Source organism: Panthera leo, chromosome B3 (genome assembly GCF_018350215.1).
Source record: "Panthera leo isolate Ple1 chromosome B3, P.leo_Ple1_pat1.1, whole genome shotgun sequence".
NCBI lineage: Eukaryota > Metazoa > Chordata > Mammalia > Carnivora > Felidae > Panthera > Panthera leo.
Window position 1 is genome coordinate 60,408,164 of NC_056684.1, and position 16,387 is coordinate 60,424,550.

General features: G+C 41.3%; 1 protein-coding gene across 3 annotated transcripts in view; it reads right to left on the reverse strand.

Annotated features, from left to right (window-relative positions):
• The window catches only part of STARD9 (StAR related lipid transfer domain containing 9), a 135,293-nt gene that overhangs the window by 99,126 nt on the left and 19,780 nt on the right, over nucleotides 1-16,387 (reverse strand). For all 3 annotated transcript variants that reach the window (XM_042942255.1, XM_042942256.1, XM_042942254.1), the window contains 2 exons: nucleotides 14,020-14,089; nucleotides 12,273-12,389 (listed from right to left, as the gene is read on the reverse strand). In XM_042942255.1, the coding sequence (XP_042798189.1) occupies nucleotides 12,273-12,389; nucleotides 14,020-14,061 (159 nt within the window). In that variant the 5' untranslated portion in view covers nucleotides 14,062-14,089. The remainder of the gene's footprint in view (nucleotides 1-12,272; nucleotides 12,390-14,019; nucleotides 14,090-16,387) is intronic.

Sequence of the window (16,387 nt, forward strand, 5' to 3'; positions counted from 1 at the left end):
GAGAGAGAGGGAGACACAGAATCTGAAGCAGGCTCCAGGCTCTGAGCCGTCAGCACAGAGCCTGATGCAGGACTTGAACACGAGAGCCATGAGATAATGACCTGAGAGCCCTGCACACTCACATTATGTTTACCCAGCACCTAGCATATGCCTGACATACAGTAGATAAACATTTTAGTCAGAGGGAAAGGCTTAAGCAAAGATTGTAAGGCAAGAATAAAAACGTACAAGATGTGTTTGAGTGGATTCGGTGGTGCCAGTCCAGGGTGAAGCTAAGAGGAAGTTAGAATGTCCATCTTTCCAAGTGTTCCAGGAGGCCAGACTCCCACATTCCACCTCTGAGCTGCTCCAAACTCCAAGGGATATGGAGGCTAATCACAGGGGTTTTTTTGTTTTGTTCTGTTTTTTGTGTAGTGGCACAGTGGCCTCAAGAACATCCTGGATACCCAGCAGATAGAGGCCATGTCATTACTCCCATTCCAGAAACAGAAAAGGGAGATAGATACTTTCACTTTAGATAATTTGGGGCCATGAAGATTTTTAACCAGAGGGAAGGAGGCTGAGCATCCTGGGCTACAAGGTTGCAGCAACAGCATTCATTCACTCAACAAATGTTTATCTACTGTATGTCAGGCATATGCTATGTGCTGGGTAAACATAATGTGAGTGTGTGGGGCTCAGGTCATTATCTCGTGGCTCAAGGGAGCACACTTTACACACTGTATGTTAGCCAACTTGACCATAAATTATATTTTTTAAAAAAGAGGCAATGAAAAATAAAAAAGACATATGCACAAAGACAAAAAAAAAAAAAAAACTACCATGAACAGAATCAAAAGGAAAAATGTGAAATATTTCCAGCATCTGAAACAGAGGGATCAATTTCCTTAATATGCTAACTACTCTTACAAATAAGAAAAAGATGAACATGACAGTAGAAAAATGGGGAAAATATATGAACACATTATGACAAAAATGGCCAAGAAACTTGAAAAGATACTCAATCTCAATTATAATGAAAGAAAAGCAAAGCCAACAAGATACTATTTTTAGTAGTAGTAGATGGACATAGATTAGAAAGTTTGGTAATACTTAGTATTGACAAGGGATACAGTAGGGTATTCTGTTAAGGGTATAAACTGGTACAATCTTTTTAGAAGGCAATTAGACAAAAATCTATTGAAATTTAAAATGCACAAATTCTCTGGGATGCCTGGGTGGCTCAGTTGGTTGAGCATCCAACTCTTGGTTTCAGCGGAGGTTGTGATCTCATGGTCATGAGCTCAAGCCCCATGTCAGGCTCTGCACTGACAGCGAGGGGTCTGCTTGGGATTCTCTCTCTCCCTCTCTCTGCCCTTCTCCAGCTCACGTGTGCAAGCTCCTTCTGCCTCTCTCAAAATAAACATTTAAAAATAAATAAATGAAATGCACAAACTCTCTGAACATGCAACAGCACTTCTAGAAATGCATCTTACAGTTATACTTGCAAAAATGCAAAGATGCTCATTCCGGTATTGTGTATCACAGAAGAAACCTGGAAATATCCCAATTGTCCATTACTAGAGAACTGTAATACCTTTATACAATCAAATTCTATGTAGCACTAAAACAACGAGGTAGAACCATATGTATAGCAAATAAATTAGGGCCAACCTAAGCTGAGTAGAATAAAGCACATTGAAAAATAGTACGTATAGTGTAAACGCCACCTTTTTAAAAGGCTATATAATACATACTTATTTATGTTTACAGAATGTCTGGAAGGATACCAAAGAAACTGTAGACAGTGGTTACCTCTAGAGTAAGACTTGGGGAGGAGGGGAGGCCTGGCAGGGGAAGGTTTTCTTTACTTTTCACATTATACTTTTCTTTACTATTTGCACATTTTATAATTAGCTTGTATTGCCTTTATAGCAAAGTATTTTAATAAACTAATCAATTTGTCAACACTTTTATGCAGTCATCTGCTTTCTGCTGAGTATAAAACTAGGGAGAAACCAATCCCATTTCTTTCTCCACACTTCATGAACCCTTTTCAGAACACTGTACTTAGAAGGGGCCTTTTGTTGGTCAGCTGGACTGGCTCCCCCAAACAGAGGACCATTGACATGGTGCTGAGAGGGTGCTTGGACACAGACTTACTGTGTAAGTATGTATGTGCAAGAGAATTTAGCACCTGGCAAGGCAGACCAGGTGGCCTCCTCTGGAGAGGCTTACCATTATCAGTCCACCTGCACATGAGTGTCTACTGTGGTAGACTTTTGTTCAAAGGGCTGCTGTTTATTGTATATGCCCTCCTTTAGATGATTCTGTAAATCTGTTTTTCCAAAAACTTTCAAAGTACAAAAAAAAAAAAAAAGCCTCTCAAAGTAATCATCACCATCACACTTCTCTTCTTCAAGGATTTTGTCCATCAACTGATGAATGGATAAAGAAACTGTGGTTTATATACACAATGGAATACTACGTGGCAATGAGAAAAAATGAAATATGGCCTTTTGTAGCAACATGGATAGAACTGGAGAGTGTGATGCTAAGTGAAATAAGCCATACAGAGAAAGACAGATACCATATGGTTTCACTCTTATGTGGATCCTGAGAAACATAACAGAAACCCATGGGGGAGGGGAAGGAAAAAAAAAAAAAAAAAAAAAAGAGGTTAGAGTGGGAGAGAGCCAAAGCATTAGAGACTGTTAAAAAACTGAGAACAAACTGAGGGTTGATGGGGGGTGGGAGGGAGGGCAGGGTGGGAGGGAGGACAGGGTGGGTGATGGGTATTGAGGAGGGCACCTTTTGGGATGAGCACTGGGTGTTGTATGGAAACCAATTTGACAGTAAATTTCATATATTAAAAAAAAAAAAAAATTAAAAAAAAAAAAAAAAAAAAAAAAAAAAGGATTTAATTGACGACCCTTTAAAACTCAGGACAAATTCAAATGTAAAGGGAGTGCACATATGGGACAACTTGTCAGCATTGCACACAGGAGCAAGAGAACTTCTGGGTAATGTCAAGGACAACTGTCTCAGGAACCCTATTTATATTTGTACTTAGGCGGCCCCATGTCTGCAAGTGACTACTGAGCTTTGGGCATGCCTCCCTTACAGATAACCTCTCTCTCCGGCCTAGACTCAAGGACCCAGACAGTACCAGAAATTTCTGTTACCCTTGGCTCACAGGGGAGGAAAAAAAAATGCCATCAAGCTTTTGCATTTTAAAAGATTTCTCTAGTTTTTGTACAGGCATCCAGCACCAGCAGCAAACATTAAGTTTCAAAGATCCCAGTTCCTCAGATTTTTATAAGTCTGAAAGCTACTCTTTAAAGATTCATAATCAAGTTTCTGGAGAGGAAAAAATGTGTTAGATGAAGCCAAAAGAATGACCTTATTGCCTTAAAATCCAGCCCATGGCGATGCTTATGTAGCTGAGCAGCTGTGCTGCTGGCAGGGGTAACATACTGAAATGAAACACTCATGATAATCTCCCTTCCCCCACTTGTGCCTGCACAGCCTCATCCAGTTATTGCACAAAAAGGCTTTTTCTTATAAACTTCTCTCCCTTCTACTTCTGGCTCCATCTTGGTTGGGAAGAAATAGCACGAGTGATGGAATGTACACAGCTCTGCAAATATTCATGAGAAAATGCTTTGACGCCCACATGCTCCCCAGCTCCCCTAACACATACATGCTTTAGGGAAAAGGGATGCCCAGAGAAACTGATAGGAGTACGTGGTTCTCTAACTTAAGTAAACCGCAAGTCTTCTCAAAACAGGTAGCAAGATTCAAGAAGGCAGAGTCTTAATTTGTCTTTCACCCACTGAACCATAAATTGAATCATTAATCCAATAACCATTGATGGGTCATTTCAAATGTGCAGCACTGAGGGCACCTGGCTGGTTCAGTCACTGGAGCATGTGACTCTTGACCTCAGGGTTGTGAGTTGAAGCCCCACAATGGGTGTAGCAATTACTTAAAAATAAAATCTTAAATAAATAAATAAATAAATAAATAAATAAATAAATAAAATCTTTAAGGGGTGCCAGTGGGTTAAGCATCCAACTCTTGACTTCAGCTCAGGTCATGATCTCACGGTTTGTGGGTTTGAGCCTACACTGGGCTCCGCACTGGTAATGCAGCACCTGCTTCGGATTCTCCCTCTCTACCCTTCCCCTGCTCTCTCTCTCTCTCTCAAAATAAATGAATAAACTTTAAAAATTAAATAAGTCAAATCTTTAAAAAAAAATAAACTGTGTGACACTGGAAATACAGAAATAGAGCTGTGCAGCTCTGTGTGGCATGGCATTCGAAACCTTGGACTCTGGAGTCACACAGTCAAGGGTTTGAATCCTGGATCTATGACTTGATTGTAGGACCTTAAACCAAGGTATCCAAACTATCTGAGCCGGTTTCTATTCTGAAATGGGGATAATAATACCTACTGTAAGGAACAGTACAATCCTAACAGCATCTCCCCCTCTGTAAACTCTCAAATTCCTTTTAACTGTAGTTTCTTCTTCATGTTTTCCCCTCTTCTTGCTCCTCTAAGGTCCCTCCTCAGTTTCAGTAACTCTTCCACCTTCTCTACTCTGTCCCCAAAGCCTCCATTCACACTCCAAGCTCAGAAGATACAAAACAAGTAAGGCATAAAAGAAGTGAGGGTCATAGTCCACTTCTCTACCTCACTCTACTTGTGTTCTGAGGAAGTAATAGATCATCTGTCTTCATCTTATAATGAGTTGGGGTCCCCAGAGAGAAACACTGCTTCTGTGCCAGCAGTATCTAATCACAGCCCAGTTACATCAGAGAATCCACAGTAGGCACTCAATACTTCCCCGTGCTACTAGATGGCAATAGTGCCACTTCCTCACTTGAATGAGTACAGAGCCAAGAACAGAAACATTCTTAAGAACAAGAGCTTTCGGGGGCACCTGGGTGGCTCAGTCGGTTAAGCGGCCGACTTCGGCTCAGGTCATGATCTCGCGGTCCGTGGGTTCGAGCCCCATGTCGGGCTCTGTGCTGACAGCTCAGAGCCTGGAGCCTGTTTCAGATTCTGTGTCTCCCTCTCTCTGACCCTCCCCTGTTCATGCTCTGTCTCTCCCTGTCTCAAAAATAAATAAAACGTTAAAAAAAAAAAATTAAAAAAAAAAAAAAAAAAAAAAAGAACAAGAGCTTTCGTTGGGATTCTGCTAAGCAGCCTATTTTCTGCCATGCAGGAACCACTGTGCTGCAGTTGATGACCCTCATCACTAGAATAAGCAACAGGCACTTCCCTGAAACATTAAGGACAATTCTGGACTAGACTAAAAGAAAAAAAAAAAAAAATCTCGTAACTGATTTTTGTCTCTCTAGGCTTTCATCGTTTAAGTATCTTGAATTGTCTCTAGCATTCTTCTAATATCAATATTCTGTATTTTTGTTAAAGTTTTTATTTAAGTAATCTCTGAAACCAAAGTGGAGCTTGAACTCATGACCCAGAGATCAAGAGTCTCATGCTCAAGGTTCAGTCGGTTAAGTGACTGATTCTTGATTTTGCCTCAGGTCAGGATCTCATGGTTAGTGAGAGCCTCACACTGGGCTCTCGGTTGACAGTGCAGAGCCTGCTTGGGATTCTCTCTCTCCTTCTCTCGGCTACTCCTCCACTTGCTCTGTCTCAAATAAATAAATAAACATTTTTAAAAATTTAAAAATGGGGTGCCTGGGTGGCTCAGTCGGTTAAGTGCCTGACTTCGGCTCATGTCATGATCTTGCAGTTCGTGAGTTTAAGCCCCATGTTGGGCTCTGTGCTGACAGCTCAGAGCCTAGAGTCTGCTTCAGATTCTGTATCTCTCCTCTCTCCGCCCCTCCCCTGCTCACACTCTCTCTCTCAAAAATAAATAAACATTAAAAAAAATTTTTTTTAATTAAAAAAAAAAAGTCACATGCTCTTCTGAATAAGCCAGCCAGGTGCCCCTCAACATTCTGGAATTCTAAAGTATAAATATCTAGCAACCACATATAAGGATTCAAAAACTCTGCACAAGTTATTCTTCATGTCCTAATTACATACAATCTGCTACAATTTAATTTGAAATCCTCTATTTTGTACTAATGGAAATGAAGACCAACTGTTTTAATGCTTCATAAACTGTTAAAATCATCATGTTCTGTACTTAAACATTATTATTACCTCTCTGTCGTCCCGTCTCTGAACTGACATTTCTTCATTAAATAATCACATGCAAATGCATACAAGGTAAACTATACTGATAGTGGCTTTCCTCTTGGTTCCTGTAGTCAGTCCTTTCATCATTTTTAGGGGCATGTGAGGTTTTCCTCTGAAGACTCCAAGTTTCTAACATCCTCAAGCTAAAGTCCAGAAGAAGCAATGGGTGCCTGGGTAGCTTAGTGGGTTAAACATTTGACTCTTGATCTCGGTTAAGATCATGATCTCACAGTTCGAGACATCAAGCCCCACATGGAGCTCTGTGCTGCTCCCTCAGAGCCTGCTTGAGATTTTCTCTCTCTCTCTCTCTCAAAATAAATAAATAAACTTAAAAATTAAAAAAAGAGAAGCCAAATTGTCTTTATTCACAGGTGACATGATTCTGCATGAAGAAAATTCTGAGGAATACACACACACACACACACACACACACACACACACACACACACATTCCCCGCACCCCCTCTGGGGCTCTTTGAGGGTAGGCAATGGATGTACTTATGTGTGTTGTTTGGTATTCAGTGCACTGTGGAGGTTAAATAATATTATAAAAACAAAAGCACAATCACATTGCTGCTATAATTTCAGTTTTGGATCCAGTGGTTAGGAGGAGGAAATCTCCTGCACACTCACACGATTTTTTATCTGGAAAAGATACAAGTGCTTCAGCCAAATAACTGGCCATTTTAAAATAAAGATTCCCAGGAGAATAGGAGCAACTGCTTTCCACAAAGGGCTGGGTAGCTTTTTGTTCCTGGACGTGCTTTCTGTTGACTCAGTCTGCACTTGTTTTGACAGCCAATTACAGTCCTTTGTGGGTAAAGCTGAGCTAAAGCTCTTCATGGAAATTTTTACAAACACAAAATTATCCAAACACAATACACTTGAGCAGAGGACTCCCACTCCAACAGATATTCCTGACCAGGAGGAAGGGAAGTTAATTTTCCAAGTGCAGCATGCTGATCCAGAAGGCATCGTAACCAGATTCAAAGAAGAGATTTTCAAGTCTAGTTCAGCTCTTAGCAGCCTGAGCCTCACTTCCTTTGTACTGTGATAGGGTAATCACCATAGGGAACCAAGCCACAGTACTCAGGAACCCCCTTATCAAATTGCAGTTGCCAAGCCCTGATCTGGGAACTTAATTATTTCATTTCCTCCTCACAGTAACTCAAGCTCAAGAAACTAGAACTCAGAAAATTTAAGTAACTTGTCCAAAGCCAGCCAGCTAATAAGTGGCTATGCCTGAATTCAAACCCAAGTCTAACTTCAGAAACTGGATTAACTTTAATACAGATTCAAGCCAGATAAAATGTAGGCCCATTTTGAAGAAAAGCCTTGACTACAAGTCCAAATATCAACAAACACTGAAAACACAATTTAGACCAACGCTGACTTGCCTTTAGAACGGGAAGCTAATGACACCAAGGTCACAGGGTAATGGACAAGACAAGTGGTATGATCCCCTACCGCTGCCCATTCACTACACTCTTTTCTCTCTTCACCATCTCTTTTCTTTCCTAATTTACCATCTCTTCCTTTTCCTATATCCCTTTTGTTTTTCTTTTTATACTGTATTGTAGCAAATCATATGAACTCTGCATTCAGATAACCCTGTGTTCAAATCTAAGACTCATTTCTTACTGTGTGACCTTTGGGCAGATCACGTAACCTAAACCTAAATTTCCTCAACTATCAAAGGATAAAATCTTCTACCTTTTAGGCTGCTGAAGGGATTAAATCAGATAATATGTGTGAAGAGATGACCAGGTCTCTAGTAGACTAAATGAGACTTTAACATTGAGGGTCAATGAGACTTGCTAACATACAATTTAGAATTGGACAGTCTTGGATTTGAATCCCTGCTCCACCACTTACTGGTTAAGTGATTTGGGCAAGTCTCATAACCTTTATGTACTGTAGTTTCCTTATCTATAACATGGAATATATAGGATAGACTAAACAGATTTTGGAGATGATCAAATGGAATGATAAACATTTAGAAACTATAGATATTTAACAAATAAAGCAGCCTCTCATTAGAACTTGCAGTAGTGCCTTGTTCTCTAGAGGCCCATGTTTGTTGATGCCTGATCTATTTATCAAGCATGTCACCACTAAAGATTAGGAAGTGCTAAAACACTAAGAAATGCTAATCTTGAACCTATCTTTTCAGATCGTAAAATAAATATAAAAACGGGAAGTAGAAGAGTACAGTGCAATGAAAAGACCACCGTAAGAAGCATGGGTCCGGTCCCACTTGGGCCTTAACTGCCTATATAATGCCATATAAATCACACAGCTGTAATCTGGAACATGAAGGGTTTGGAAACATTTTTTATTTTCCTGACTGGGACTGCCACTGGCATCTAGAGGGTAGAGGCCAGAGGTGCTGCTAAACACCCTACAGTGCACAGGACAGACTTCCACAGCAAACAATTATCTGGTCAAAATATCAATAGTAAGTAGTGAAGTTGAGAAGCCCTGGCCTAGATGATTGCTAAGTTCCCTTCGAGCTCTAACATTCTAAGAGACTGTGATGAGGCAGCACTGACACTTAATAGATGACATTCTTGCCACAACATCTATCAAGCAATGGCTTATGATATTGCTCAAAATCCTCCTACAGCCAGTGGGGGAACGTTTTCAGAATATTTGAATATTCTGAAATCAGTACTGTATTTTTGTGGGTAAGGACAGTGCTTCCTCACAACAGGAAGAGAGCCAAGGATGAAGAGGGCTCGGTCCTACAGGGACTTGGTCCCTTGCTCTTTGGAGTTAGCATCAGTGTTTCCAAAGTCACAAGATTCCTTCTGGCCAAGATGATTTAAGTAACTCTGATTCAAGGTCAGAATAAGATAACACACATAACAGCAGAGGTGAATCTCAAATCCATCATGCTAATTGAAAGAAGCCAGACTCAAAAGGCTACATACTATTTTATTACATTCACATGATATTTGGGAACAGACAAAACTGTAGTGACAGAAAACAGATTAGCAGATGCCAGGGCCTAGAGGTAAGAACAGTTTGACTGCAAAGGGACATAAAGAGATTTGGGGAATGATGCACTGTTTTATATACTGAATATAGCATAAGCTACACAATCGTGTCTGTCAAAACTTAGAGAACTGCACACTGTACACTGAAAAGGTGAATTTTACTGTATCTAAATTATACTTCAATAAAACTGCCCGGGCACCTGGGTGGCTCAGTTGGTTAAGTAGTCCAACTTCAGCTCGGGTCCTGATCTCACGGTTCATGAGTTCGAGACCCATGTCAGACTCTGTGCTGACAGCTCGGAGCCTGCTCTGGATTCTGTGTTTCCCCCTCTCTCTCTGCCCCTACCCTGCTTGCATTCTGTCTTTCAAAAATAAATAAACATTAAAAAAATTTTTTTAAATAAAAATAAAATTGCCCCCTCTCACCTCCACCCCCAAAATATGATCATAAATGCTATGTTGTACTTTGGGAGAGGATGAACTGGATGACATTAAAATTCTTCCCACCCCATGTCCTATAATTTTATGACAGTCTGCCCCGCCTATCCTGGTGACCTCAGGGTTAAGTCTGGGCTCCAATTTCTGTGTTAAAGCAATGAGTCTCTTCGACCAACTTATATGCATATGAGTTCTGCCATTATTCAGGGACATTTGGCCCTACTTTAGCTTGTGACAGAGGCTCCTTCCCTGCCATCTCCTATCTTAACTCCCCTTGGGACTGATGAGGGCCTTAGACATTAATAAACAAGTCAGAATAAACCTCAGGGGACACTGGTTTTATCTCTCTGCACAGGCTTCCTGTCCAAATCCCATTTGATCTTTCCATTGAACTTCAAACCAAGCAAGAGAAGAAGAATCATATTTATGACCCCCTCCACTATGGACTTCTGGGCTTCCCACCAGATTATTCTTATACTTACGTTATATAAATGCACACCTAAATTATACCCAAGTTTGTTGAGACATATATAGATATAGATACGTAGTTTTGTTTTGTTTACATACATCATGACCCAGATTATTACTCTATCAAATGTTACACAAAATGGTTAACTTTTCCTATATCCATATCTAGGTATACTATAGCCAGGCAGGACTGAAACAGCCATTAGAATGCTCATACTTTCTGCTAATAAAGACCACTGTCTTCTATCACACATATGCAGTCACAACTGTGAAAGGCTGAAGGAGTCCCATCCTCTTATTTGAAAGTCAGCTCCTTTCTTGCCTCTGCATGAAGGATGTCAGTAGAACAGTTACAAACACCAGGAACCAGATACTTCATACATGCTTGAGTGCTAGGATAAAAATCAAGGTCCAAAAGAAAAGCCTGGACATGCCAGCGCCTTCATATTCCAAAGGACAGAAAATATGGTAGGGACCAGATACTATCCACACTGACGTTTTCTGCTAAGCATTTACAGCAAACGCCTTGTGACTACAAATATAGGGTGCTCATATTACAACGGAAGGGGCCCACAGAGACAACAAATCCCACAGTAGTCTAGGGTCTTGTTTCCACATGTTCCCCTCAGAAGAGAAGAATGGGGGAATTACACTCCCATGTTTTAAAATTACTCAATCATCTCAGAAGTCTGCAGTGGCAAAAAATCAGTACTGTAAATCACTCAAACTTCTTTTTTTTAATGTTTATTTTTGAGAGAGAGAGAGAGAAAGAGAGAGAGAGGAGCCATAGCCAGCTCTGCACTGACAGCAGAGCACGATGCAGGGCCTGAACTCACAAACCGTGAGATCATGACCTGAGGTGAAGTCAGACACTCAACTGACTGAGCCACTCAGGTGCCCCCCATATTTTTTTTCATGTTTTAAGTCACTCAAACTTGATAACATTGCTTCTTTGGCATAATCAGAAAAAGGTTCACAAAAAACTAAAACACTTAGCAGAAAACATACTTTAGCTTTTTATTCAAAAGTATACAGACTGACAGGGTACCTGGGTGGCCAAGCTGGTTAAGCATCCGACTCTGGCTCAGGTCATGATCTCATGGTTTGGGGACTTTGAGCCCTGCATCAGGCTCTCTGCTGTCAGTGCAGAGCCCACTTTAGATCTTCTGTCCCCCTCTCTCTCTCTGCCCCTCCCCCACTCACGCATGCACTCACTCTCTCAAGAATAAACAAACATTTAAGGAAAAGTATATAGACTGATAGGCAATGTTCTTCCAGACTTCCCCCCAAAATATGTCCATTTCCAGTGGTATTTCCTAAGGACTTATTCGTATACTGTTTTTTTCATATATAGGTATGATGATATTGACCCACAGAAGGCCAAATAAGCGATTTTTCTAATATTAGGGATGGACTTTCATAGAAAGTATCTTGGTAACTGCTGAGGTGAGGGCTATTGTCTGTGGTCATAAAACTCAATGGGGCAAGGTTTGCAGGCCATCACAGGGACTGAATGCATGACCTTCAACAGTGCTCCAACAAGGACAATGCTGCTGCTTCACAGAAACAGAGAGAAGCCCTGTAGACTCAGCTGGCCAGACCTGCTGCCTCAGAAGCTTGTGAGAGAGCTAAGTAGAACTACCAGAGGCAGGAAGGGTGACCGACAGTCTTGCTGGGAAGGCCTTGACTGGTCCTCTCAATCCTCAGCAGATCAATAGAATTCACTTCTCACATACCTTGCAGGCTGCCAGACTAGATGTCTAGCCCTTTTACACTCAGCCTAGGACCATAAGAACAAGCCTGAGTGTCAAAGATACTAGCCTCTAGGATTCCGGGTACTTTTGCTGTATATACCAAAGGCCAAGTTTTAGGTGAGCCCCTTTATCTGCCGTAGGAGTAGAACACTACCTGAACTAATTTCTACCCACCTGAATCTTGCTGTGGCCCAAGCCTAAATGGACACTAGCCAACTTTCATGACCTGAGCAAGCAGTCTTTTCCCATTTCCTTTGTTGTTTCTGCAACTGAAGCCTCTCACTACTATTTCTCAAAGCAGAACATCATTAGTTTCTGACCAAAATATTAAAGTAAGAAATAGCCAGGCCCCATGTTAATTTCCCAATAATTATCCAGTCAGAACTGAGGAGAGTGAAGGGAAAATGACATTACCACATCCTGAGATGCATACTGGGGGTCCTCTGGGTTGACTGACCAGTAGCAATAATCAAAGCCAAATGCCACCACCTTCTCCCGGGAGTCACCAAAGCCATCTGGTCGACTGTCCACCTAAAATCAAACATAGGATAGTCTTTTCTATCATAATATCAGAATCTAGCCAGTGCCACCTGATTCCTCCCTGCTATAGCTAGAGAGACCTCAACTGGTCATGAAAATCTTTATGCTATCTACCTAAAGAAAAAAAAGTAACCTTTGTCATTTCCTCATTTAAAACCCCTGGAGAATTAAATGTGCCTATCATACTGTCACCTATCTGCCTATATATGAACCAAGCACAGAGCAGCTTAGGAGAGAAAGTCCCTCTAGGAGCATCTTCTTATCACTATCATTTTTTCTCCAGGCATTTCTGTAAAGGATACTAGGAGTGCATGTGTAGTTCGGTGCCTGGGCCTGACAGTCTACCAACTGAGGGCTTTCACAGAGGTCCCTGGGTATCCACCCCTAGCGAATTAGGAAGCACAATGGACAGAAGCAAGGACCAACCCAACTGCCCACGGTAGATGAGGCTAGAGCCAGAGCTTGGAACCACACTGACTTCCAGGTACTAGGGAGAATGGTATTATTCCCAGAAATGTCTTACTATTTAATATTTAGACTCTGAACAGAGATAGACAACCCCCAGCACTAGCCACCATAAACTACAGTAGTAAGAGGCTGTCAGAATGACTAAGAAATTTTTAGTGGATAAATGACTTCAAGGAAGTAGACAGCTAAGGAGGTGTGCAGGGGGCAGATTAGAGTTTGATCCTGGCCAGGATTTATTCTTAAAAACCAAAAGTCTCACCTTCAGAACAAAGCCCCTGAAGTGTTTAAGCAACAGAGACATAAATAAGAGACAGCAGAGAATAAAAGGTCTTTTGTCCCTGGGGAGCTCCTGTTACAAGTTTGGCAGGTCCTGTTCTCTTTTAGCCCAGAGCTGCTGTCAAGGGAAACATCATATCATATCACATCACATCACAGGAGTGGGCATGGCTGGAAGGCCTGGGTTCTTGATAACCCTCACTCCTGCAAGTCAGCTTCCTCACTCTCAGGAGTGCTTAATACTACCTGCAAGCTGTCTATAGCAGCAGTCTCATGGCCAGCTTCCCTCCTCACACCCCAAGGCCCAGAAAGAAAGAAACTCTTCCACTTCCGCTGTTCTGGTAAAGGAAGGAATAGGATGGAGGAAATCAGCCCTGGGAGGGGGTGTGGGGTGGGGGAGGAAGTTCCCAGCGTTTGTCCAATTGTGACTCAAAGGTCAGTCAGATCTGTGAAAGAAAATCTGTAACAAGACCCAGGATAGTGACCTACTCCATTCTGAGATCTGATGCATATTAAAATCTATAGTAATGCCTCTAAATTAAGTGATATCAAATGAGGGACTTGGGACAAAATCTAACTCGTGGTCAGGCGAATTAAGTATATCCACAGATGTACCCAGCATGACTTAAACTGGCCATGGTGCCCAAAAACAATTACCAACCAGTTTCTAAACATCTGCACCCTATTTGACAGAACTTGGGCTGCCGTGCCACAATTCCTGTACTTCTTTCCTGCCTTATTTTTATACTTGCTTTGTAGTAGGTTATAACTCTTCCCTCTCCCAATCCTCCACCCTAAACACATCTTTATCCCAGAAGCCCCTGTAATCATACAAACTCCTCAGTGGAAAGAGAAAGGAAAACAATTTCAGGCTTACCTTTAAATTTCTGATTTTTGCCACTTTGCCATCAACTTCCATGATAATTCTTCCCCCTTCTTTGGTCTCCCTAGAAAAAAGACCCAAACTCATATGAGAAGAAGCATTGCTTTAAAAAAAAAAAAAAATCAAGAAAAGGGAAGTTGAGACAAAATGTCTCCCTACTGCTGTCTCCTAAGTAGCTGTCCCCCGGCAGACGTGCTTCTCTGGATCATTAGATTGGCTTTAGAAGGGCTAAAAAGTACCACTATTGAGCACCCTCCACGTGATAGGCACTGTATTAGGTACAGTCATATTATGCTTCATCTTATGCAATCTTACCGCTAACACACCCTCCTGACATGGCTTCCTACCATATCATCATTTTTTCAGATGGAAGACTGAAGCTGAGAGAAATTATGTAACTTGTCCAAACTCACACATCAAGTAGTGGCAGAGCTGGGGTTTAAACCCAGATTTATCTGACCACAAAGCCTAGGCTCTTAACCATACCTTAGAAATCAGGCCCGAAACTCTGCAGAGTACCCTTTGCTCGAGCACAAGTCATCCCCTCTCATTTTTCTAGGATTTTGAGCGCAGATAATAATGAAAAGGGTTTTGGAGTCCTCTCTGTTGAGACACTGAGAACACATTTTCCAAATCCTTTCCTTTTGTCTTCCTAAACCCGAATGAGAGTTAAGATTCCCAAGAATTTTCCTATGTAGCAGTTATGTAGTAACACTACATAACCAACCAACCCCTAAATTTACTTTAAGGGGCTTAATTCAAGTGATCCATACACCTGAAGCCCAAAATAAACAGAATATACTCCATTCTAGATATGAAATCCTTTTTCATAACATGAAGACCTTTTAGCTGAAGTGAAAGCCAAAATGGCAGATGAGAATTAAATTCATTGGCATTTCCCCCACTATAATGAAAGTAATCAACTAAATTACTCCTAGCCTAGAACCTGAAAGTTAAGAAAATATGTTCTGTCTCATTTTTATCCTTCCTCATGGTTCCGAGGATGTGACCTTGAGAGTTTGGGGAGGGGAGGAGAGGCATAGTGAGACAAGGGTCTTTACATTTAAGATTTTTTTTTCTTCTTTTTTTTTTTTTTTTAACTTTTTTTAATGTTTATTTATTTTTGAGACAGAGAGAGACAGAGCATGAACGGGGGAGGGTCAGAGAGAGGGAGACACAGAATCTGAAACAGGCTCCAGGCTCTGAGCAGTCAGCACAGAGCCTGACGCGGAGCTCGAACTCACAGACCGAGAAATCATGACCTGAGCCGAAGTCGGCTGCTTAACCGACTAAGCCACCCAGGCACCCCTAAGATTTTATTTTTTAACGTTTATTCATCTTTTGAGAGAGAGAGAGAGACAGAGCGTGAGTGGGGGAGGGGCAGAGAGTGAGAGAGACACAGAATCCAAAGCAGGCTCCAGGCTATGAGCTGTCAGCACAGAGCCCGAAATGGGGCTCAAACTCACAAACTGTAAGATCATGACCTGAGCCGAAGTCAGATGCTTAACCGACTGAGCCACCCAAGCACCCCTAAGATTATTTTTTTAAACCAGTGAGTGAGTCTGGGATAAAGCCCTGGGTGGGAAATTTCCCTCTCCCATGTAGTAACATTTCTGTTACCTAAATTTCCTCAAGGCCTTGATGCTCTTTCTTTCACATTTTATACTAGATAGTACTCAAGGCACCTGAGATACTCTTAGTCCCCCAGGATCATAAACCACACCCTACTCATCAGCCCTCAATGATTCTAAAGAAAATCTTTCATCTTTACTGTTAACATTTTACATGATAACATTTTTTTTCCTTTCTTCATTCTAAGGTACATTTTATTATCTCTCCTCCCACTATAAAAGCAATACACATATTATACTAAATTTGGACAATAAAGAAAATAAGAAAAAAAATCATGCAATAACTTTTCCAAATCTATTACCTAATTTTTTCTAAGAACACCCTTTCTTGAGGATTCATCTATGACTCTCTCATATAAAGCAGCCTGAAAAGAAACATCCTGAATTTTACTTCTTGGAAGAAAGATACAAATCATAAGGGTAAGATGCTGACTCTTCCAGGCCTGGACCACTGCCATTGGTAACCTAGGGATTCCAAGCTATTCTAAAACAAAATGAGGGAGAATTAAAACTGAGCAGAACAGGGGCACCCAGGTGGCTCAAACGGTTAAGCGGTTATGCATTTAACTCATGGTTCATAGGTTCAAGCCCTGTGTAGGGCTACACACTGATAGTGTGGAACCTGCTTCGGATTCTCTATGTCCCTCCCCAACTCACGCTTTCTCTCTCTCTCTCTCAAAATAAATAAATAAACTTGAAAAAAACACTGAACAAAAAGAAAGGGCACCAAC